The sequence below is a fragment of the Channa argus genome, chromosome 5, assembly GCF_033026475.1.
Source record: "Channa argus isolate prfri chromosome 5, Channa argus male v1.0, whole genome shotgun sequence".
Lineage (NCBI taxonomy): Eukaryota > Metazoa > Chordata > Actinopteri > Anabantiformes > Channidae > Channa > Channa argus.
In genome coordinates, this window is record NC_090201.1 from 15,264,315 (window position 1) to 15,289,891 (window position 25,577).

A 25,577-nucleotide genomic window follows, 5' to 3' on the forward strand; every position below is an offset into this window, starting at 1 on the left:
GTTAGTTGATGCAATTTACGAACACAATGAAAATAAAATCATATTCATGTTCTGTACTAAAACATTTATGGGAGAACAATGGTGAAGTGGTTAGTTTACAGTTAGAAGGTCCCTGGTTCTAATTTACCTCCTGGCTGCAGCCTTTCTATCTGGAATTTGCATGTTCTCCCCACTATCTCGTGGGTTTCCTCTTGGTACTCTGGTTTTCTTCCCAGCAAAATCGCCTTTAGGTGCGAATGTGAGTGCAAATGGTTGTCTGTCTGTGTATGTCTCTCTGTCGCGACCTGTCCTGTCCTGTTCAACATAATGCATGAACTAAAACATTTGTTTGGTATATTCCAACATTTTGTTACAAACAGGCTAAAGAATTAAACATTAAGTGCTCAACTAATGTACAGATGCTACCATGGGTGATTTCATTATTTAAATGAACAAAAAAATAATTATGTTACTCCTAATGTGGATTGGTCATGCTTGGCCAATACCTCATTCGCTTAGTAAAAGATGTTTGGGCGTCGATTTACATCCAACTGGTCAGAGACTGGTGCATCCATAAACAGACTAAAAACTAGCTGGCATGTGTTTCCACTAATCCAACATCAATAATCAAATCTGTTAGCACTTCATTGATGGTGTAGTCATATTCACCTCAGGGGAAGAAAAGGAACAAATGTTTCAGCAGTATGTTCTTCAGAGAGCAACCAGTCTCTAAACATTTGACCAATAAACTTGTTATAAAAGCAGGTACATTTATTTCAGTTGTCACCATCCAGCTCTTTTAAACATTACTCCAAAGGACACCTCACAACATACCATACATAGTACGACGTATCAGACACAGTCATGTCCCACTTTCCTCTGATGCACCACCGCTCTGTAAACAAACACCCTGAGGTCACCCTCTAGGAGGTCAAATTGGGAAGCAGAGCACCTTACTTTGCTAAAGTAGACCACACACACTTTTAACCAAAGCTGTAGCTTATCTTTCACTGCATGTTCAGCAGTGAAAGAGAGAGAGAAACAGCCACATCAGTCTATTACAGCAGGCAGTTAACCTTTCTGTAATATGTTCCTGCTGTCATACGAAGCTTTTAAGAACATTCAAATGTCTGCAGACGCAATGTAAGTCACTCATGAATCACTGAACACCACAGCTAAATTCTGCCCATGTAAGGGCCATGTCCTGAGTGTCTTTTGGAGAGTGCACTCATCCTCAGCTGTGGAACAATGCTTACAACACTACAACACCCATAATTCATCACACCGACATAAATGCACAAGGTGCATAGAGTGGTGCAATGACGAGAAAATTCTAAAAATAGAAAGCTGGATAAAACCCCTGTGCTGGAAAACTATGACATGATAAAGCACCGACGAGGATAGTTGTCAAAGTGTTCCTCTGAGTAGGCACAGCAGACATTTCAAATCTGCATTATAAAGCAATACGCTGAAGACACAGTCTGTATGCAGCATCTTATAACTGCAACATCTCTGACTCTTTTCTTATAAATCACACATACATTGCATATTTATTTATTATCCTTAAAAATAATTTACCTAAAATAATTTACAAACGACACCAGCCCTTGATGCTAACCAGACAATTGTGACCTCAAACAGAGTGATACAAGCTTCTCTCTGACTGCAACCACTATAAGTAGAAGCACAAATACAACTAGCACCAAATGGATGAATGAAAAAAGCAATAAAGACACAGAAATGCTACTCACCAGGTCATGGTTTGTAGAGTTGGAATCATCTTCAGGGAAGGGGACATAGACAGCTAAGGCCATACAGTTGGCAAAAATGGCAATTAATATAAAGATATCAAATGGCCTGAGAATCGAAGTTAAGGAAAACAAAAAACAATGAAGTAACATGGAAAAAGAATCCATGATTAACATAGATAGAAATTACCCGTTATGACATTATAGCTTCGTCTGTCTGTGGTCGCCTTTTCAGAAACAGTTTTATATTGAAGAGCAAAACCATACAAAAACAATGTTTTAGTCACTCTTTAACCCTCTTCACTGTAATATCTAACTGTGAAAAGTGTTGAAGGCTTCATTTTAAGGGCTCACAAGCCTAAATATCTGAAAATCACCACATGACATTCAGTTGGGGTCAGTTGGGGTCCAAACATTGACTAATAAACTAAGAAAAATATATTTTTTCATTTCATATCAATACGTTACAAAAACAGTGACAGTCATTGTTGCATTTGAAATGTTGAACAATTATCACAAAACATAAAATAAATAAATAAATTCAGTTAATTCTTCCCTCTTTTCTGATAACTAACAATTTGGAACAAATTGGAATATATTGGAACGCTCTGAAACTAATTTACAGTGTTATTGCACGGATGCATCCACTCTATGCAGAATAATTTAGGACACCTGATATGGCTACAGCTGCATTTTCCAAAGTGTACTGGTAGTAAATCCCCAGTGACTTTTTTCAGCAATCAAACAAATGTGGATTATTATAAAGTGCATTTTTGCAATTCATGTTAGGCAATCTCAATCTGATGGCTTATGTGAGAACAACATCTGCTTAAGCAACAAACTCACCAGACTGTTTCACAGCTGTATTGTGCCACTGTTGAGTCACTTTATCTATGTTTTAGAATTCAGAACATTGTGACATTCACGCTTTCTCTAGTAGGAGAAACATGTTTCTGCACTTCAAACATTTTTTTAATGGAATTCAGGAGAAAGCTTCAAGGAACAACAGCAACAATACAGCTAACTAGCAGCTAATTAATAAAGGCTCAAAAATATCAGACAAGAGAAATGAATTTTTTCCAAAACCCAATCTGATTCCTAATTTATAATGGAAAAATACTACTGTACATTGAAACCTAAACATTGCCTAATAATTGTTTGTCAACTAACCTACTGATGTTTGTGTAAGCACTACAAAGAAGCATCGACAATACTCTCACATGCACCCACCACCACAAAAAGCCATTGTAAAGGATACTTCCACTCCACCAGGCTGATGCAGGCCCTGCGTATGGGGTTGTTGAGGTTGAGGCAGAACAGAGCCCTCGGTGGCCTGCTGTTGGCGTTACTACCCTGTTTCTTGCTTTTGGCATACTGCTGCCGCTTCTTCTGTGCCAACGCACCTACCGGGATGGCAGTGGCCGCTGGGGCAGGCGGGGCAGGAGGAGCGGGAGGTGCCACGGGGGCTGGGGTTGGGGCCGGAACAGGAGCAGGGGTTGACGCAGGAGGGGCTTCTGGGGCCGTGGGGGCTGGGTTTGGGGCAGGCCCGTTGGTGCTCATGGTGCGGGCGTGGCTCTGTCAGGAGCATCCAGCAGCATGGATCTGCCAGAGTAGACAGGGAGACTAGAGAAAGGCAGAGTATTCTGACCAATGAGCTGGCACGTCACCAGGGGGAGTGACTCTGATGCTGCTGGCATAATTTGCCTCTGAAAAGAGAAAAAGGTGAGAAGAGATGGAATGAGTACATTTTGCCCTGTTTCTAACAATAAAAAGATCTTACCTTTCTGTGACAGAGCACATTACATCTGTCCTTAGGGCATTCACTGGTTTACAGTATATGCAAGAAATACTATAAGGTTCTTCTGCCTGTCTATCAAACTGGTCTTGTTCCATCATAAATGCTAGTCCTGCTTAAAGGGTACTCAGAGATATTCAGCAAAGCTGTTACTTATTGAAAATCTATATATGACTCTTTCTCTACACCTATTAAACTTAGTATTGCAGGCAGGACGATGATGGACAGGTTAGCGCTGCTGCCTCACAGCTAGAAGGTCCGCTGGTTGAATCCACCTGCTGCCTGTGGCCTCTGTGTGTAGTTTGAATGTTTTCACTGTGCTTGTGAGGGTTTTTTCCAGGTATTCTGGTTCCCACAGCCCAAGACATGGATGCTAGGTTAATTGGTGACTCTAAATTGCTCATACAAGTATGAATATGAGTGTGGATGGTTGAAAATGTGGATCATTAGTATTATTAACATTTTTGTTATTATAACAAATATGTATCTTTCTTTTTCTTGTCTTCCTCCAATTCTGTTTTCTCATTTGTCTTTTCCCCTAAATGTCAAATTAGTTTATACAAAGTTTTTCAGTTCTGACAATAGAGCTTACCTCTAATATTTGCTTGAAGGCTACTACAACTACTAATACCACATCAATTTGTGCAACTCTCAGCAAACTGCAGAGATGCACTGCATAGGTACACAGCACCATAGGTCCTCCAGTTAGGCTCACAGGTGATTAATGCACTGGGAACACCATGAGGTTAAAAGGTGTGGCAGTTATATCACATAATGGTCTACAATTAATTTATGAGATCATATAACCTCTTACACACACGCAGAATAAAGAAGGATCTTGGACAGCTTGTTTAACTACACTGGTCTCTTGATGGACAAAAGAAAATTATGTTTCCTCTTTAAATATACATAAATATAATTCATTAATGTCTCCAAATCTCCATAAATGCCTTAAACCATCAGAAGCTACAAGAAATGTGGGCTGGTTGTTGGGTTGAAGTGTCTAAATTTAGTAAAGGCATTGTATAAGGAAAAAGAAGCTTACATATAGTTTAAAGCTAAAGCACACACACAAATTGTGTATATTCACAGCCGCCACTCTCAGGCATCCCTTGGTCACATCAACTGTAAGTCCTTGAACTGCCAGCAGGCCCCGCACATGAAGAAACACCAAAGGTCACATTGCAGTGAAGCTCCGAGTAGGAATATTGATCAAAATGCATAGAACAATACGATATGTGCTACTGAAATGCAAAACTACATGTCTTCTGGTGAATTCTGATTGCCTGCACCACATTCCCTTTGTGCTACGCTGCAGGCTTCGTGTAGCCGAGGCTAGACCAAGCTCAGTATGTGAAGAATGCGTAATAAATGCACCTTTTTTGGATTATTAATTTGACTGCTGCATCGACATCGTCGAGCGGCAGACCGTGATGGAAATGAACACTGATGTTCCCATGAGCGATTCGTGACAAAAAATGACCACCATCAAACATCCTCATATTTATCATTGGACACCATCAAAGTAAGATTAGGTGAAAACCCCTAAAAAACGACGTGAAATGACAGCCTGGCTGCGCACAGGCGTCAGATGGTCCTTTGTGCCGGGCAGAAACAGCTGGCAACGTTATTCCAACAAATCACAATCACATGCTCTTACACTTTGAGCTAATATAGTGGACAGTCCACATGACCAGAGCCGATCTCAGTTTGGTGGAAAGGCATCAGCCTGCTCTTTTCATGTGCAGCCTGTTTACTGTCATGAGAAGGCGATGAGTCTCCTCCTCTGAATCGAGCAGGACAGCGTCAAAGGGAAAGTGATCATTAATAACGACTCTTACAATAATGACAAAGCCTCAGCATTGGCTTCATGCAGGAAACGCAGCTATGCTAAAAGGCTAACTTCAGTTTGTGGAGCAGACGCTGCACCGTATCGTACCTTTTCTGCAGACTTTAGAATTTAGCAGCGGTACTGTCCGCTGGGTCACACGGGTCCAGTGCCTCTGAGGGCGAAATACGCAAGTCCGTCCTCAAACAGCGGCTTGAAATTCCTCAGCTCCGGGAACAGGAGAGACGAACAAAGCCCGTGCATTAATTAAGCTCTTCCGTGATGATCGCGGAGAGCTAGAGACAGGAGAGTGCGCACCAGACAACGGAGCATCCTCGTCCGCTGCCTGCTTCTCGTCACGGCGCCAGTCAACAGTGAAACCAGTGCAGCTCAGGGCTCAAGCTCTCCTGCACATGACCCTGCTCAGATCAAATGGGCTGTACGGCACATCCCCAGAGTAGCCTGATCGTGTTTTTTCAATAAGAGGTGACACCTTTCCAACAGGGTGTCAAGTGCAGCATCAATTAATCACTCGAAGACCACTTTAAAACAAGAATGTAGACAAATGTGTGAAACCATTTTTTTTTTTTTGCATTGTAGCTGTGGTACCTAATGTGTTAAATTGTCGTACACATGCTTACCAACTTCTCTTAGTGAAGATGAGCCTAAAACCTGAGGTTATTAATGTTAATAATTAATTTAAAAAGGGCATTTTAAATCTGCAGTTATGTCAGTAAATGTCAGACAACACACAAACACTACAAAGTGCCTTATTAAAGTGTAGCCAAAATATCCTAAATCTTATTAAAGACTCACAATCTAGTAGACAGACAGCTACTCGAATACTAATGTTCAGACTAGTAACAGTTTAATAGTTTAAATATTTCCTAAATTTTGAACAATGGACATAAGCAATGTGGTGAATTATCCCAGTCAAAGAAACATATAGCATCTGAGCTAAAGCTCAATCAGACCTTCTGGTCCTTAACACATCCTGTTCACACCCAGACACACAGTCTTTTTTTAGTGTTACCACAAACATAGTCTGTATTACTATCAAATACAAAATGGTCTGACCACATGTGAGGCAAGTAAAGTAGTTTGTTTTGTGAAATATCTGCAATGCAGTCAGTAAGAAAATACATTCCAAAGGCGCTTGTTTGTTGGCAGCTGGACAACTTGAAGAAGCTGTACCTGTCACTCCAAAGATGCATTTCGTTCTGACTCAAGGGGGACGGTCACTGAAGTCGTAATGTTGTTAGTCCTGTCTGGCCATTGTGTGTTGTTGGGATCACATGATTCTGCTTCAGGAGAAATGACAGGACTGCATTGTAATAAGTGGTGTCTTAGACCACGTCTGCTGTTTAGTGATGGTCATTCCAGTTTAACAACCATGACCTCCTTTACTCCTCTTTCATACCTACATTGTGGACATTGCTGTGGACATTACTGTCTTTGAAGGACTGTCTCTCAGATGCAGGTTGACTGCTGTCTCTGATCACTCCATACACCTGGTTAGCACATCAGAACCCTACAGCACCAGATGGAGAAAGTTCCCTATAACAAAACACCTTACTGTTTATACCCAAACTGGAATTTTATAAATTCCACAAGTATTTATTCATTAATTCTGTGTTGTCTGCTCATATATTTCTTTATATTGTGGTTGTTTCTACAATCTTAAATTGTCTAAGAATAATTCCAATTTTGTTTTTATGTCAATGGTCTCTCTTGAAAAATAGGTTATTGTCTGAGAGCAACAAGAGATTGATGGTGTTAAACAGGAGTTAAAGAGGCTATACGTTAAGTTCAAATTTCAATCTGTTGCCACCAAACAAGCACCTTTGGATCACCACTGTTGTAAACATCCTTTCTGTCTGTTATCTTTGTACAATGGGAATAATCAGAGTCTATGTGCCTTTCAACAGAGATAGACATTACTCAGACTCATTTTTGGTATGATGACATTTCTCTTCTGCCAAAGTCAGTCAGATGCATCCTTTCCACTGGCAATATGTAGCCCTCCTTCACATTGTTCCCCTTTGAACAACTACATTTCCAGTTTGCCTCCAGTGTGTGTGTTCGTAATGAGAAAGTAAGTCAACACCGCCCTGCATGATCTAATTGTAAGACACATACCTCTCTCCTGTTACAGCTGTGCTATAGGCAAACAGATTCTGGAAAATCCCAGATGTTTTAAATAAAATACAACATTGCTTTTTAGCCTAGTATTTAGTAAGATAGTCATACATTCATTAATAATTTATTCTGTAATTTGGCAGCATTTGTTTGATAGCTTAACCCACACATTTCTATGAAGTGTTCTCATGAAGTGGTAAAGTCTCCCACAAGGAACTGTAAAAATTTGTAAAAGCTGGAGTTTAATTATGCATAATAGTAAATCATTGATCAATATGACTAAACTACATGCCATCTACAGCTAGAAGGGAATCCCACCTGTATAAAAAACTAATGACCCATGAAAGACCCTTTAAAAGCTCCTCTCTGAGTTTTGTTCTTCTTACACTGCTATTAAGTGTCTGACTCCAGCACAAGTAAAAACAGTTTAGCGAGATCTGCTTTATAGATCCATTCTAAATTCAAAGTTAAAGTATTTAAATAATGTTATACCCATTAACCAGGTACTTCATTTTTGACCTAATGTTTTTATTAATATTGAAAACCATAGTACATAGAAGAACATTTTAATTACCGTAAAAACATTTCTCAGTTAAAATGTGCTCAAGTAGCAGTGACCACAGTTAAGTCCTACTAAGCAATATAGTCAATGCTGTGGAAACCCTACCTGCTACAGTAGAACAGCTGAGCCTAGGCCTCAGCTTTACCAACATGTCCCAGCTGACAACAAAGAGCAGAAAACATCCACCGTCTTCCCAGGTGGCTCATCAGTGAGTGAACTGTAGAATTGCTTGCTGAGAGGTGGAGAATGGTTGGGGGCCAGGGACGAGGCTCACCGTATCAACTTACCTGTCTGCCCGAGATAATGGTTTCTTCTAGAATCGTCTTGAATTATTCACCTATGAGGTAGTGTATGCTCCAGGTGTGTGTGTGATGTGGTTACATGTCTCGATATAGTTGTGTGGGAACATTTTAGTTTGTTCCCAGAAGTGCTGTTCAGTGGCAACTTGACTTGCTTCTAGCTCTTGCAGATTTTTTACTTCTCAACTGAAAGATAAGTTCAGAATTAAACCATGCCCAAGACCTGGATGACTGAGAATCTTCACAGACTGTTTTAGTTTGGAATCTTTATTATGACAAAATTCTTTCAGTCCTTACAACTTAAAGAAGATTAAAGGTTGAGACTTGGTTTTAGGGTTTTGGTTAAATGAGGCTCAGGTCAGTGTCTGGGTTGAGGTTAGACATTTAGTTATGATGGCTGAAATTAGGGAAAGGTGCTAGGTAATGCATTATGTCCTCACAAATGAGGAAATACAAGCAAGTTTGTTCATACGTTAAATGTTTTTTATGTGGCTGCTTTTGCAAAAGGAAGGGAAATCACAATCGACCTCTCACCAACAAAGATACAAAGATAATTAACAATATGAATGTGTTGCAGGTTGGCAAAGATACTTAATTTTCTATTAGCAATTGTTTTTTCATGTTGTAGTGCATTGAGCGATCAGAGTTATTTTTGTCCACTCAGTAAAAGACATGCATTTGAAGAAGCTGTGTAAACAGGCACTATAATTTACTATTTATTGATTTCTATTATATGAAATAATGTACTGTTTTTTTTGATTGGTTTGCAGAATTTCTTAGAAACATGGCTATAATTACATTTGTTATTTGATCCTTTGGTGTCAAAGAAACAGTTTGAGTTAGACACCAGTTAGTTAGATAAAATATTCTTACAATGTCTATTCTTTGTGTTGAGTGTAAAGTTGGAGCCATCTTAGCCCAGTATAAACAAGAGAAACTGTAAGAAACAGATGTAAACATAGAAAACTATAATAAAATCGAACAAATCTGCCAATCAGCACCATTAAAGCTCACTGATTACCATATAATCCAGATGTCACCGAGAGGTGTAGAGACATCATGATGGAAGATAATACTGAATTATGCTGGCGCTAACCTGATTTTTTTGTGCAAAAATCACGGACATTCTATGAATTCCCCACATACATGTCCCTTCTTTGCTCTTTTCTGATGATTCTGGCTTTCTGTCTACTAAGGATTTCTCTACAGGGCCCGCCATATGGTAAAGAGAACGGTGGAAATAACACATTTCAGTGTTCACTTACCTGAAATATCTGGTGTATTTGTTTGTGTTTTACTGTGTGTGTACAAACTCTGCATTTCTTTCCTCCTTCAAACACATATGAGACCAGTCTTGAGTCTCAGGAGGAATGTATAATGCAGTTCATTTTTACTGAAAATAGAGTAAAAACACAGACAGAGGGTGCAGTGGCCCCCAGGGACCATGGAATCCATTTGGCTCAGTAAAGCAATCTGCTCCCCGCCCCCTCTGGTTTTATGTGCTTCTTTTTTCCTGCATCATCAAACTCTCCAAACCCAAATTAACTTAATTTGAATCACTTTTGAACATGTATAATTTGGACATAGTAATTTGAGTATTAAACTATTCTGATGGGCAGCACATTGGCAGCACTGCTGCATCACAGCGGGAAGGTTGTGGGTTTGCATCCCTGGCTGACTGTGGACTTTCTGTGTGCAGTTTGCATGTTCTCCACATGCTTGCATGGGTCTTTTCTGCGTACTCCAGTTTCCCCTCACAGTCCCACATGCATGTTAGGTTAATTGGTGACTCTAAATTGCCCATAGGTGTGAATGTGAGTGTGAATGGTTGTCTGACTATGCATGAATCTCTGTGTTGGCAACGAGGTAGACTGAAAACCTTTCCAGGGTGCACCCTGCCTCTTGCTCAATGACAACTGGGATAGGGTCCAGCCCCCTGGCGACCCTGAATAGATTAAGCTGTTACATATAATGGATGGATGGATATACTTAGCTTTCATTTTACATCCCTTGCTCCTCTGCCTCATTCCCTCTTTCACCCTCTCCCTTCCTCTCGTTCTGCACTGCTTCTTTTATCAGATTACAACTAATCTAAATGAACACTTCGCTCATTTTCTCTTATGATGTAAAACTTGTATTTTCTTCCTTTAATCAATTTCAGTTAGCATTTTCTGTATCTCCAGGCACTGTATTTATGAAGCATATATTTTAAAGCCTGGGACATTTGATTTGTCATTAATTGTATAATATTAAATAGGCCTTTGTGCAAATTGATTTCTGTTTCCTGGGTCCGAACATACATAAAAACCTTGTTTATTATTGCTAGATTCATGTGCTTTTGCATATTCATAAGAGCTGTACAAACGTGTGTGTGTGTGTGTAGAGGGAGTGTGTTGGTGGAGCTGCTTGAAGGAGAGCAGTAGTGATGGAGCCTGAAAGCCCTGCAGCGCAGCTGTTCTTCCAGTGCATCGTCAACTTCACTGCTCAGCCCACAACACACGCTCAGCCTTAACCCCTACTCACACGCTTTCCTTCTCTCTCTGAATCTTCCTCTCACTTCACTGTCTTTCCTTTAGTCCTAATCCACTTTCTCTGCATATCTTGAGCATTTCATCAGCATCATTATACCTCTCAGCTACAAATAGTTTCTTTAATCCACTTTGCTTTTAATTATCTCTCATTCAGTAAATGCACTGCGATTCCAGGGCCATGTTTTAATATCTCATCTTTTCAGTTTTTCCCCCCAACCCAAGCCAAACCCCCACTTTCAGGATGATCACCCAATCTGGCTTTGAAGAGCTGTATGACTGAATGGTCTGTTGATAATTCAATCATAAATCCTATGCTCTTGTCTCATGCATCGTTAGAGGGTGGGACCTTTGGGTGATAGACAGCTCTCAGACAGAAGAGAAAGCATGATGTCATCGTGGGGACTGCAGAGCGATTTAAGGAAATGGAGTGATAAGAACAGAGTGGAAGAGGCTCAAGCCTGAAGGAGTGACTGGCATTAAAGCAGTGTACCAAGATGGATGTGTGTGTGTGAGGGATTCTGTGCTTATAAGTGTGAGCATATTCCTGAGTTGATTTGTGTAATATGTACAAGTGTGCAGACATGTACAGCACATGTCAGCATGGTCAAGGGCATGTGATGTGTATACATAGAGGCCTGCTTGTAACTGTGTAATTAATATGCATCTTTGAATATCAGTCTTTCAACTTAACCAATACGATGTGTATTTTTTTGGACCACTGCATTGTGTTAGAAGAGTCCAAAAAATGCTCTGTGTTATATTAAGCTATTCTTTAAAAGTGGTTGCTTTGCTCCTCTTTTTCTGCCAGAGAGATTAAAAATAGAAACATTTATGCTCTCTGAATGTACTTTCCCTCCAGAAGTGTGCACTTGTAAATGCCTGGCATTGGCTGTAAACCATCACGTGCTGGCTTCTTCCCAGGCTTCCATTGGCTGGCACCTGTGGGTCTTTATGAAGGAAAGCTCTTCTGACAGGACCCAGGAGCCCATAGGAGTTGGTGGAAACTGGGAGAAGGACAATGTCAGTGGAACCAGGAGAGCAGTAGGAAGTTAGAGCAATGGCATCTCCGAGTCTATGAACACAGAGGTGCTGGATGACCTGAGCTACTGCAAACGGCAGAAATACACAAAAATGATTAAATGGCTGGAGAAGTGTACAGGACATGAATGAGTGACAGCAGAGGGCTGTGATTTGCAGCAGTGACATGTTATGTACATTTATTGTCAACCTGTTACACTGCGTGCACTGCACATTTAGTTTATTTCCATAGGGTGATGGTGTAAAATGTTTCATTTAACCACAGCAATTGATTTAAAAGTAATCAAATACTAAATTAAATCAAGGGGTCTTTGCTGAACAAATATTTTATTAATCTAATGTTTTACTTCAATCACTGGCTAATATGCTGAGTGAAACCATGTCATAAACCATTTTTATGGGTTCTAATTCGACATTCATGGGGAGACAGTGTCCTCTGGTGATTAATGCTTAGAATACGCAAAAGGCCACTTTGCAGCAGTGAAACATAAATGCTCATGTGTGACACATGAAGTAGCATAATGTCCCAATGATGTACATGTATTACTGTACATAATGCCTCACAGATCTGCTGAGCAATAGGTTTTGTTCAAATTTTATGTCAAACAAAAATTTACAGTCATTTTGATACTACCTCTCTCTGTCCACTGGAAGATTCTGGACAGTACCATAAACACTTATTTTTGATATTTTCATAGTTCAAACACTTTCACGGCATCACACATTAAATTAATGCCTCTCCATTTCACTGACCTTTGTTGTATTACTACACAATGAAATCCCTTCATTGAAATGAAATAAATAAAGAGTTCCATCCCATCCAAAATGTAGATGCACGTCTTTATATAAGAAACAAATTCAAAGTTTTACCAAAGCAATTTTGTATGTATTGTTTTTTCATTTGTTCTATTTAAATGAATTAATTTTCGTCAGGATGCAAAGTAATACAGTGCCCAACCGATGAAAACATGTCAAATGTACTAACAACAATTATCCTCTAGATGGCATGCCAACACTCTCAATAGTTGGTATCTCCAGCTGTTTAGTGCACGTCCAAGCTTTGAAAACACCAGTATCAGCAAGGGGAAAAATAAGGATTTTACAGTTTTCAATACTGAAATAAATTTTTAATTTTATAATAATGTAATTTATATGCACCTAAATAATGTGGTCACTGGTAGAAAAGAGTAAATTACTTTGTGTAAAATGGTCCTATTGGGCTGTATGTGTCCGTACAATTTACATTTATGCATTTAGCAGACGCTTTATCCACAGCGATGTGAGGTACAAGGCAAGCAAAAAAAATCAGAGTTGCAATTGCAATTGCAAACACAATTTTAAAATGTATCAATAAGTAATCTACAATTTTAGAGAAACATGTTGGCAGTGGCACTCAAAGACAACGGAGTTGAAATGCTGCATTGTATGTCTCTTTTTCATTAATTTTGAATTTGAAGTACTCAGTTAGCTTCAGGTCTGTTGCGAAAGGCTTTGAGGGAAGAACCCATTGTCTGTGAAGTTCACTGAGGCCATGATGTTAGAAAGACAAGAGAGAGCGATGAAGATATTGTGCAATTTTGCCCTTTTTAGAAATAAATCACCTCCATCTTGCAGGAATGTACCAATAACACTTACATTTGTTTTTTATTTTACTTATTGTGCTTTTATTAATTCAAATGTATTTATTTTATCAGATTTATTGGCAGAATCAATGCCGTGTTGCCAAAGTGAACTTCTGCTTGTATAGTCTTGACTTTATTATGCAAAGTGCCTTGAGATGACTTTGTAGTGAATTGGCTCTATTGAATAAAGTTGAAATTAACTGAATTGAGGAGCTGGTTCATGCATTTGTGTTCACAACAGTTTTAATATATTGCTTCACTGTTGTTTTTCTTTGTTTGGGGATAACTTTGTTTTTTGTGGTTTTTATGTTCAAGGACAGACTGTCAAAAAATACCCTGTCTAACTCTTGAATTGTCTTTCTCTCTTTTATTTTTTTATACTTTTTCATCACATCAAAAACTTTTACATTGTAGAAATTACAAACAAATAAGAACCTGTTTGGTGCTTGGCAATAAGAATTGATGTGTGTAAATCTAAAAGAACAATCAACCTGTAAGAGTTGAATTTTTAGTTAGTAGGTAATACTAAAGTAAATCACAATGAGATGCTTCAAATGCCTTCCCTCTACCCAATCATTAAGACTGTCTTTACACACACACACACACACACACGCGCACACACATGAACATACATGGTGAAACACCTCCACCGTCCCAGACACATTGTAACCAATGAAATGAGTGTAGTTCAATTTTGGCAGTAACGCCCAGTCCACGTCATTAGACTCCCCCTCCTCTGTATGTGTGTGTGTTGTGTGTGTGTGTGTGTATGCAGTGTGTGCAGTGTATCCTTGTGCATCTATGTGTCTGCACATAAATTCAGATTCTCGTCCATTCTCTTTCTTTCTCACTGCCTCTGCCACTCACACACACATATTCAGGTGCTGCCTTTTGGCAACCCTCTCTCTCTCTCTCTCTCTCTCTCTCTCTCTCTCTATCACACACACACACGCACACACACAGACACATACACATTCAAAACACACAAACTCAACAGAGGATTATCTTTGGTCCACTTTTTTGGTGCTGTAGAACTTGACATTTTGCCTTCATGGAGGATTACCACAAACCTGACCAGCAGACAGTGCAGGTGCTGAAGAACATTGCCAACCGCCTTCGAATCAACTCTATCAAGGCTACGAGTACAGCGGGCAGTGGGTAAGTCTCCTCTACTAACTTACATACAATTTAGAACTATGAAGTGAAATGACTCTGTGTGAGGGCAGTGCAAATGTACACAATGTATGACAAACATGTTGCAAACATAATTTTTCTATGCAGTGTGTCATACACAACAGCCACACATACCGAACCACATATATGTACAGATACACACTCTCAGACATAGATGCAAGTGAAAGGCCAAAGGAATAACATGTCCTCCTTTGTTCTCCTGATTTAGTCTACGGACTGAGAATAATTTGGACACTCATAGTTGGTATCTGACATATATATATATATAAACCTGAAATCAATCTTCTAATTCAATAAAAGATTATTCTGACATGGATGTGGTATAGAAAATAATGTGGCAGAATTTTGAATTCATCATTTGATCATTTTGAGTTTAGTTACCATACACAAAATCCAGCCATTTCAGATGACTGGATGTTTTATTTTTACAAATAACAAAAGTGATTTTAGTCTTTGGTGCATCTAACTTATTCTAGTATCGTAAATTTACTAACTTGCACGATGAATATTGCATTCGATTTTAGGGCAATTGTGGCCCTGTGCAGTACTGGGCACACAACCATGTTCATTAATGCATTTTACAGTGTTTTTAGTATAGCACAGCTGCTGCAAATATAACAACTCTTTAATAAGAGACAGTTATTGTAAATTCATTGAGCATCTGAGATAGCTCTTATCAAGTTTTGTTGATCTCTGTTTAAGACTGCTGATGTATTTGTCAAATACAGGTGATATCATACACCTTGTTTTATGTAAGGAATGTCTCATTAGAAATCAGAAATAATGGTTTTTCAGAACATTTTTGCATGCATGTGAAACCCAGTTTCTATTTTTCAAAAATCAAAAGGTTTATAATCTGTAGTCTACAGCTCCCGTTCATCAAACATGCAGTGAAACAGACAAAGATCTAGAACATATTTGAAATACAATTTTTACAACAAGTATTAATCACAGATAGGTGTGTTAAAATGTCCTATGTTTTGCACATTTTGCATGTGTTATACTAGTACACTGAACAACTGCAGTACTAGTACAAGTCTACACAGTTATCAGTCTGCCGAAATAGTTTATCCTTCAGATTCCAAATCACTAGATGGAGCAAAGCTGTTGGGTGATTTTATATTTATTACTTTACTGTATGCAATGCTTGTTAACAACAAATTGCTCTATTTTGAATATAACATGTAAAACAAATTATAACTAGTTTTCTATCTAATCCATTTGTTAGATTTATACCAATTCTTAGTATTCTGTGATTAAAGTTTTATTTATTTGGAAATGTTTGGATTTTCAAATATTCTTTACATTTATATATTTATAAATCATGTATCTCTTATTTGTTAGCACCACTGGTCCTATCTGTGAAGATTCTTGGTCATTTAAGGTGCTTCTGAGTGACAACTAGGCTTGATGATCCACATACGAATGCAACAACCCTTAAGGCATTAGTAATTTAACAGCACTACCCAGGTCAAATCCCTTGGACTCACAATCAGTCAGTTAAACCTGAAGAAGCATTTTGAATGACAAGAAAATAATCTTTAAGAACATTAAGCAAGTCAAATTGTGACTGGGCAGTTAGTAATTTAACCCATATAAAGGAAATGTGAATTTATTTCCTACTGTTTATTTATGTTTTTTCAAATTAAAACAACCCTAACCCTAACCCTAACCTACCCCTAACCCTAACCCCCTCCAAAAGATATATATTTGCCAAAGCAATTTTACATTTGTTTATAATTTGGCATCATGATCAGTGGCTTTACTGAATAATCTGCTGCTTAGAAAGCCTGGGATATAATGTTTAATAACATGCTCTTATTAATAAATAAATAAAACTAAAGAAGTCTGTTTGTCTTTATGGAAATATTATCTATCCTTTGTGCATGCATATTTATTTCTGACATATGGCTAACAGTACCATCCTCTTCCATTCAGTCACCCTACATCATGCTGCAGTGTGGCAGAAATCATGTCTGTGCTTTTCTTCCACACCATGAAATACCGCCCTGAAGACCCCAGGAACCTTAACAACGACCGTTTTGTCTTGTCCAAGGTGAGTGTCTATCAGTCCTGTTGTTTATGTGTGCGTTTAAATGATATGCAGAATCTACCTTCTCTTTTTGCATTACTGCAATGTATTTGTTTTACTAAGCTAATATGGATTTTTGATCAAGATTCCTTTTTTAAAGGGTCACGCAGCTCCGGCCCTGTACTCTATGTGGGTTGAAACAGGTTTCCTGAAGGAGGGTGAGCTGCTCAGTTTGTGCCAGGTTGACTCTACCCTAGAAAACCACCAAACCCCTGTGAGCTGTCTCATACTGCATCATACCTCAACAGTCATCTCAGGGAGCATAATCAGTGTATCATCAGTTTTATTAACTGTTCTGTGTGTTTGTTGCGTGCAATTCAGAAGCAGCAGTTTGTGGATGTAGCCACTGGCTTCTTGGGGCAGGGCCTTGGTGTGGCCTGTGGAATGGCTTACACTGGGAAATACTTTGACAAGTCCAGGTAATGCCTTATACAGTTTAGTAGCTTCATGTGCACTTGTTTTTTTGTTTGAAATTTCCTTGTTTTAAATGTATTTTCAAACATTCAGAATATTAAATTGTTTATGTACTCTACATTTTGGCTTGCTATTACTGAAATTTTAGGTCTGCATGATACTTCTTCGGAGTGTGTAGTAATTAGGATTTTTGAAACTCCGTGGCTTTGTGCTGTGGCTACATGCTCTGCTCTCCCGATTTTTCTGCTCTAATAATCACAGGCCCGGCAGTCATATCTCAGTTATTTTTGCCATCAGAGCAGATTTCATCTCAGAATTACATTCAGATGTTGCGCTTGTTACATTGTATTTTTTTTTCAGTCTATTGTTGTAATTTAATATCATGAACTGTTTCTACTTGTCCTAATTACAGTTTTCCTTTGCAATAGTGAATAAAATACTGTAAATGGAGGACATTTTACCTCACCTAGGAGTATTTGAGAATTTTAGGAAACTCAGGAAACATCTATTTTCTGTGTTTCATTCTTTCTTGACAAAATAAGATAATAATTAATTAAATAAGTCTGTTTGAAGGTTTTACGAGATATATTTTAGAGCACCCACACCTACAGAAAACAGCTTGTTACCAACTCAACTATCGAATAATGGAAAGAGAATCAGTCTGAGAGTTTTTTTGTGTGTGATACTTAACAGCTCATCCTAATCAAAGCATGTGCTATACACAAACATACACAGACGCATTCATTGTATCTCTTGACCTATACTCTACCTCAGCTACCAGGTGTACTGCCTGCTTGGGGATGGTGAAATATCAGAGGGTGCTGTCTGGGAGGCCATGTCATTTGCCTCCTACTACCAGCTTGACAACCTGGTGGCCATACTGGACATCAACCGCCTAGGCCAAAGTGACTCTGCTCCCCTGCAGCATCATGTGGAGAAATATCAGAAATGCTGTGAAGCCTTTGGGTAAAGTGAAAATTTCAGAGTAGCAGAGGCTGGTTAGTCAAAAATACACTGGATGTCTTACAAAAATACACTGGATGTCTACAATATGTTTGAAAGAATAACCAGAAAGTGATGATTAACAAAAAGCCTAATACAGGAAGAACTATATTTGTGGTCATACTGTTTGACTGTTTAAAATACACCAACTGTGTTCCTGTGTGTGGCTTTGTAAATAGTTGGCATGCCATTATTGTGGATGGACACAGTGTGGAGGAACTTTGTAAGGCTCTGAGCCAGCCACGACATCAACCAACTGCCATTATTGCTAAAACCATCAAGGGCAAAGGCATTCCAGGTAGTTTAATCTTAATCTCTTCTCCTCATACTTTGCACTCCAAAACAGTGTTTGAATCCACAGATGTGATTTGTTGACGTGATTTTAGCTGCAGAAGATAAGCTAGGTTGGCATGCCAAATGTCTGCCCAAAGACATGGCCGAGATGGTTATGAAGGATCTGCAGAGCCGCATTGTAAACAGCAGCAAGCACCTGTATCCGCCGGCTCCCATAGAGGACTCCCCACCAGTCAGCCTAAGGAACATTAGGATGCCAAGCGCACCCAGCTACAAGACTGGAGAGAAGGTTTGTCACCTGCACACCAAAAAGCACAGACTTTATTCATATTCTCATTCTGCAGCTACTGTAGGTTGACCATGTTTGCAGACAGGATTAAGTGAGTGAATGGAATATAATCATGGTCTTTCTTTCTTTTATACTGTAGATTGCAACTCGGAAAGCTTATGGAATGGCTTTGGCCAAGCTGGGCCGCTACAATGAACGTATTGTGGTCCTTGATGGAGACACCAACAATCTCACCTACTCAGAGATTTTCAAGAACGAGCATCCTAATCGCTTTGTGGAGTGTTACATTGCTCAGCAGAACATGGTATGATCCCTCATGATTGCCTAGACTGACACCTACAGCATTTAAGATATCTGGTAAGATATACACAACCATAATTCCAAAGGATTTAGGAGGCTGTGTCAAACATAACAGAATGCAATTATTTGCGGATCTCATTAAACCACATTTTGGTCACAATAGAACATAAACATATCAGATGTTGAAACTGAGGAATTTTACCATTTCATGGAAAATATTAGCTAATTTTGAACTTGATGGCAGCAACACATCTCAAAAAGTCTCAAAAGAACAAGGGCAACAAATGCAGCAAAAGTACTTGCCGCAACTCAAACACACGGATTAACTAATTAACAACCAATTATGTTAATTGGCAAAAGGGCAGTAACATGACTGGGTATAAAAGGAGCATTTCAGAGAGGCAGAGCCTCTCCAAATGTAAAGATGGGCAGATGTTGACCAATCTATTACAAACTGTGAAAATTGTCGAACAATTTCAGAAACATGCGGCACTGCATTAAAAACAGGTATGATTAGCTACTGGACATCACTGCATGCGCTCAGGAGCACTTCAAGAAATCACTGTCTGTGAACACAGTTCACTGTGCAATCCACAGATGTAAGTTAAATTTGTGTCATGCAGAGAGGAAGCCATATGTGAACACAATCCATTTAAAATCTCTTTTAAAATGGTCTTAGGCAAAATGGAAAACTGTGAGGTGGTCAGATAAATCAAAATTTGATAATGTGTTTGGAAAACATGGACGCTCTGTTCTGCAGACTAAAGAGAAGAATGGAAAATAGAACCATCCAGCTTGTTATCAGAAGACTGTTCTTTCAGGGAAGGCTGTGCATATTACTGTAAGACAATGCTAAACCACATGCTGCATCCATCACAACAGCATGGCTTTGGAGGAAAGGAGTTCAGGTGCTGAACTGGCCTGTCTGCAGTCCAGACCTTTCACCGATAGAAAACATTTAGCAAATCTTAAAACAAAAAATCTAGTAACGAAAAGCCCAGGACTGTTCAGCTAGAATCTTGCATTAGACAAGTATGGGACAACATTCATCTCCTAAACTCCAACAACTGGTCTCCTTACTCCCAGATTTTTACAGACAGTTGTTAAAAGAAGAGGGGATGTTATACAATGGGAAACATCACCCTCTCTAACTTTTTTGAGATGTGTTGCTGCTATCAAATTCAAAATGAGCTAATTTTTTCTATGAAATGGTAAAATGTCTCATTTTCAAAAACGGATATTTTGTTTATGTTCTAATGTGAATAAAATATGGGTTGATGAGATTTGCACATCATTCTGTTTTTATTTACATTTACACATTGGGGTCGTATATTTATGCAATATAAACAATATTCTGTTTATGATGCTTTTGGTCTAATTTGTTTTTTTCTCATTTAAAAAAAAACAAAAGCTCTCTTTAATTCTACAGAGTAAAGTGCTTTCTTAGAGTACAGCCTTACATCTCACAAAGTATTCTGAGCCTGTATTAATTAAACATGAATTGACTATCCACATTTTAAAGATGGGTAAAGTAACAACTAATTTGCTTCCTTATGGTTAGTGCAGCTGCTACTAATACCGGTGCTGGGCATCTCACTATTGTCTTTCTTTGTTTAATCAGAATAATAATTCTGACAGAATTGATCAGACATTAAATTCTTGTCCTGTTATGGCAACTCCAATGTAGGTCAGACGTGTGTGATGGTAAATAGTCATGACAAGTGTAATAAGAAGTAAAATATTCATCACTACAGAGGATGGGCCCATCTGGCTGAGTGCATGAGAAAAATTAAAGGTTCAATAGATAGCTTATAGAGATGAAATGAAATCTCAGTCCGTTTTGAATAAAGATATTGACAATATAAAACTGCTTTTGTTAAAATGTTTGTATTTCTGTATAATATGATAACAGTTTTCTTGGTTACTCCTAATTACATTGCAGTCTATGGGGGAAAAACCTATAAGAACTTATTTGCCACCACATCTGCACTTTCACTGATGTCTGGTTTTAAACAAAGCAAAGAAAGTCGGCCTAGGATTGGTGAGATTTTTGTACAGAGGACAAAGGAAATTATTTTTAAGAGAAGGCATGCTACTGATTCCACCCATATGGGAACATAAGCACCAGAGATTTTTGGAATACTTTTTTCACTGGTTTTCTACTTACTGTCAATTTGTCCTTGGTTCAAAGAAATATTTGACCTTCTTTGTTTTGTCATCACATACAGGGAAGTTGTATCTCTTCTGGTACTAAGAAACAAAAATTCCTTTCCTAGGTCAGTGTTGCCATGGGATGCGCTGCCCGTGAGAGGAACATTGTGTTTGCCAGTACTCTTGCTTCCTTTTTCACCCGCGCCTATGACCAACTACGCATGGCAGCCATCTCAGAGAGCAACATCAACTTGTGTGGCTCCCATTGTGGCCTGTCCACTGGTTAGTACTTCTGCCAATGAGGAATGCACACCACAGCCCCTCTCACAATACCGATACCTTCCCAAAATTCACCTTTAATCCCTCACACTGAAGCTAGTCACTGCACAGCATCAACTCTCGCATACTACATTGAATGTCTCCCAAATGGTGACAAACGACTGATTGCTGTGTGTTTGTATATGTGAGAGAGCAGTTGTCACAATCCTTTCATTTTCCCCCTCTAATCATGTGTTTTCCTCACCATTTACCCCTCTAGTACTCAATCCTCCCCTTTTTTTCCTTACTGTCCGCCCTGGAAGCTGACTGAAGGGAACCAGGTGTCCCTCTGTTAGAGCAGGTACACTGCATGAAAAGTCTGGTTCGTGGAACTGCATGCAACAGTTCACCTGACTGTCAGTAACGTTTGAGGACCTTCTGATCATTAATATGTGTGTTACAGGAGAGGAAGGCCCCTCTTTGATGGGTCTAGAGGACATGGCTATGTTCAGGGCCCTTCCCAGAGCAACTATTTTCTATCCCAGTGATGGAGTCTCTACAGAAAAGGCTGTGGAACTGGCAGTAACCACAAAGGTACCTAAATGTTAAGTTTCAATCAACTCTTTGCAAAATATAACTTATTTGCTGTTAAAATGCGCCCAGTGGTCATACTCTTGTCATAATTTCCCTTAACAAAAAGGGTGTTTGCTACATCCGAACCAGCCGCCAAGACAGTGCAATCATCTACAATAGCAATGAGGACTTCCATGTTGGACAGTCTAAGGTGAGACAGTGTTTATACTTTCATAGATACAGCTTGGAAAAGTAACAAAACAGAAATAATGCACCCAGCAGGTGCAGATCTAGAAAAGTTTCGATGGGAAGGCCCTACTGCATCCAACACTCAAATTAGGGTGGCATATTTAGGTCTTAAACTCAAATTGAAAACCTTTTTGTAAATAATAAACCACATATTAATATGCTAATAGCATGTTTATAAAGTGTTGATTCAAAGTCAGAAATGTAACTTATTTACAATTTGTAAATCCAAAAAGTAATTAACAAATACTAATAAGAAACAGTTAGTTAGAGATAAAAATCCATCCTTTGCAGGCGTTATCTATTGGGTTGCAACTCCAAAGAAAACCTATGAAAAAACATATGAAACCAACATAAGTATCTATTTATGATATGATTTCAGCTTCACATTTGGTCAGTTTTACAACAGGTCCTACCAACTTACCTCTCTGGCGCAGGGTGGCACTTGGGGTGGCTAATCAGATTTTGGAGGTGGCCAGTGTCCCACCTTGCCCCTGACACTAAGCACTGCTAACACTTATCTCTTGACATAATCTCAAAACATTTGCAATGCACTGGATTTGTCCAATGAACCTCCAAACAAATAAAAGATTTGCTTGAAGATCTGCACTAGTTTTCACCTTATGCGTGCCTAGTCAAATGAAAGAAAACACTGTACCCTTTACCAAAGCATAATATCTTTCTTTTTGCTAGGTGGTGTACCAGGGCAAGGACGACCAAGTGACTGTGGTGGCAGCTGGAGTGACTTTGCATGAGGCTCTGGCCGCAGCTGAACATTTAAAAAAAGGTACAGGATGGACAAACACTGCTTTAGACTGTTAAAAGTAAAAATATGCTTGACTATCTATCCAGCAGATGACAATTCAGATTTACTGTGGAAAGTACGGACATATTTTACAATATGCTGTTTTTTAAAGCTAGCTTCTATTTGTATGAATTCATTATATTTAATATATTTTCGGAATTGTTCATATTCATTACTTTTTGATGTGCTTTAGTGCTGTTATAATCTGTCTTTGGAACAGGATTTTATTCCAAGGACATACTTTTGCATGTCTCTAGGGTTTCATCAACTCATTATTTTTGCTTAAACAATACTTGCTCAAGTACATAGACTTATAAAATACTTACATCTGTACTACATTTCCTACAGATTAATATATTTATGAAAAACATTTATGTTTAGTCATCTGGCAGATGCTTTTATACAAAGCAACACATAATTGGAGAAACTGGGGGCTCAGTGTGTTGCTCAGTACACTTTTCTACATGGGCCATCCACCCTTATAATAGTGGAAGATCTGCTTTACCTCCTGAGGCACGCACATTCTATGTATACTAATCATTGTTTATGGCATTTATAAAAATCATCATGGTAAATGTTATTAATGATGTTGAGAATGTTTATGTGCCATATTCCTCTGCTGAAATTCCTATTGCAGAGAGGATCTCAGTGAGGGTCATTGACCCCTTCACTATCAAACCACTGGATGTCAAAACCATCATCGACCACACACGTGCCACCAGGGGACGAATCCTCACTGTAGAAGACCACTACTATGAAGGTAAGTGAAAGCTTCTTCTGCTGTTCAGCTGTTCAGCTTCTGCATATTGTATGACCACTACCAACCTGGCAGCAACAATCCTATATGCATACTGCTGCCAGGGTCTTGTCATTGGTCCATATTCTTGTTTGTGTTGTGATGGCATGTTTTCATTGGTGCAGCAACAGAGACGTAATGTGGTGGCATTTGCTCATTGGCTGATGGCGGGCCGCCTGTTTTGTGTGCCCTCTTTGCAGGCAAAGGTATTGGTATTGTGGTGCATTTTGTAAGTGTGAGAGTCAGAGTGCTGTCAGATTTCCTTAACTGAGTCTGTGCCCAAGGGCCCACTGTGACCTAGATAGTGCAGACAGCCATGTCCTGTGCCAGTTCAAAAACAGGAGATGGGTGATGGCACGGTCTTGACTGGACAAAGCACATTTTTTAACTGTTACAAGCCTGACGTTTTATTTTAAATCTGGACCAAGAAGAGTTGGGGTTATACGATCAAGGCAATATGCTTTACGCTCACTTTTTTATACTCTGTGTGATGTGTGTACAAATTATTATTTTTGACAGTTGGATTCTGCCTTAGCTTATTATAAATGTTGATTTGTTATTACTATTCCTTTTCCATATGGGATGAATGTTTTTTTCCACAGGTGGCCTTGGGGAGGCAGTGTGCTCAGCAATGGTCAATGAGTCGGGCATCAATCTGCATCGTCTGGCTGTGTCCCACATTCCCCGCAGTGGCAAACCACATGAGCTGCTTAAGGTCTATGGCATTGACCGTGATGCCATCACTCAAGCCATCCGCAAGATGCTCAGCAGCTCCACTAACGCCAAGTAACATAGGCCCATCTGCCAATGTGATCACACCCCTGCAATACTTAAGTTTACTTTTAATTCATGACACCCAGTTCTTTAGATTTTTTGCACTGTGAATGCCTAGAGTAAGTGTGTACTAGAGTAATGTGATTATGTGCTGTACACCTTGAAGAAGACTCCCTTGTACACCTTTCATCCACCAAATCATAACCACACACACACACACACACACACACACACACACACACACACACACACACACACACACACACACACACACACACACACACACACACACACACAAACAAAATAAACAGAGAGATACAAATACAAACACATATAATCTCCCTCCTAATCTCGTCATTGCCATCAATTCAGTGCAGTAATCAAAAAATGGCCATAACTTACTTAGTATTTGGTGGGTGCTCACCATAAAAAACAATACATTATTATATGCTTATCATGTGATGCTTTTTGTTGTGCTATTGTAGTTGTTAATAATGGGTGAGACATACATTTAATGTAGGTGTAAAAAGGCTCAGTTATTGTTTGTAAAAGGTAGTGGTGAAAAAAAAATATAAATCAAATGCAGGTAGGTCATTAAGTGCAGTCACGCAAAACCGTGTTTCACATCTGAAGACATCTAAAACTTGATGTTGTATGTACAGTATCATTTCATAAAGCCCCCACATGCCTATACACCGCAGTGTATGTGTTTGCTGTACATTTGGACCATGCCAGCAGTATGATACAATCACATGGTCATTTACCTCATCTCTTTTAGATGAGGTGGAGGGCTGATGGAGAACATGTTTGGCTTTATTTGAAGATAGTTTCATCTGACTTCTGAATCC

At 39.0% G+C, this 25,577-nt stretch overlaps 2 protein-coding genes across 14 annotated transcripts in view; one reads left to right on the forward strand and one right to left on the reverse strand.

The window, feature by feature from the left end:
- Nucleotides 1–5,787, reverse strand: part of cacna1da (calcium channel, voltage-dependent, L type, alpha 1D subunit, a) — a 53,914-nt gene extending 48,127 nt beyond the window's left edge. For 10 of the 13 annotated variants that reach the window (XM_067504725.1, XM_067504726.1, XM_067504722.1 and 7 more), the window contains exons 1-3: nucleotides 5,462–5,775; nucleotides 2,986–3,433; nucleotides 1,731–1,836 (exon numbers count right to left, since the gene is read on the reverse strand). In XM_067504725.1, coding sequence (XP_067360826.1) covers nucleotides 1,731–1,836; nucleotides 2,986–3,287 — 408 coding nt within the window. In that variant the 5' untranslated portion in view covers nucleotides 3,288–3,433; nucleotides 5,462–5,775. Of the gene's footprint in view, nucleotides 1–1,730; nucleotides 1,837–2,985; nucleotides 3,434–5,461 lie in introns of all 13 variants that reach the window. The other 3 variants (XM_067504723.1, XM_067504727.1, XM_067504724.1) reach the window with 3 other exon arrangements.
- An 8,550-nt stretch (nucleotides 5,788–14,337) lies between these two features.
- On the forward strand, nucleotides 14,338–25,037 carry tkta (transketolase a). The gene is made up of 14 exons (XM_067506091.1): nucleotides 14,338–14,699; nucleotides 16,674–16,791; nucleotides 16,928–17,041; nucleotides 17,149–17,246; nucleotides 18,016–18,207; nucleotides 18,423–18,541; nucleotides 18,630–18,826; nucleotides 18,966–19,130; nucleotides 21,403–21,559; nucleotides 21,999–22,129; nucleotides 22,236–22,319; nucleotides 23,048–23,141; nucleotides 23,797–23,919; nucleotides 24,558–25,037. The coding sequence occupies exons 1-14, from the start codon at nucleotides 14,593–14,595 to the stop codon at nucleotides 24,743–24,745; spliced, it is 1,887 nt and encodes a 628-aa protein (XP_067362192.1). The 5' UTR covers nucleotides 14,338–14,592; the 3' UTR covers nucleotides 24,746–25,037.
- The last annotated feature ends 540 nt before the right edge of the window (nucleotides 25,038–25,577 follow it).

Coding starts and splice junctions, on each gene's coding strand:
- tkta (XM_067506091.1), top strand. CDS start 14,593: ATGGAGGATTACCACAAACCTGACCAGCAGACAGTGCAGGTGCTGAAG. Junction 17,247..18,015: donor AAATACTTTGACAAGTCCAG/GTAATGCCTTAT, acceptor ACTCTACCTCAG/CTACCAGGTGTACTGCCTGC. Junction 22,130..22,235: donor AACTGGCAGTAACCACAAAG/GTACCTAAATGT, acceptor CTTAACAAAAAG/GGTGTTTGCTACATCCGAAC.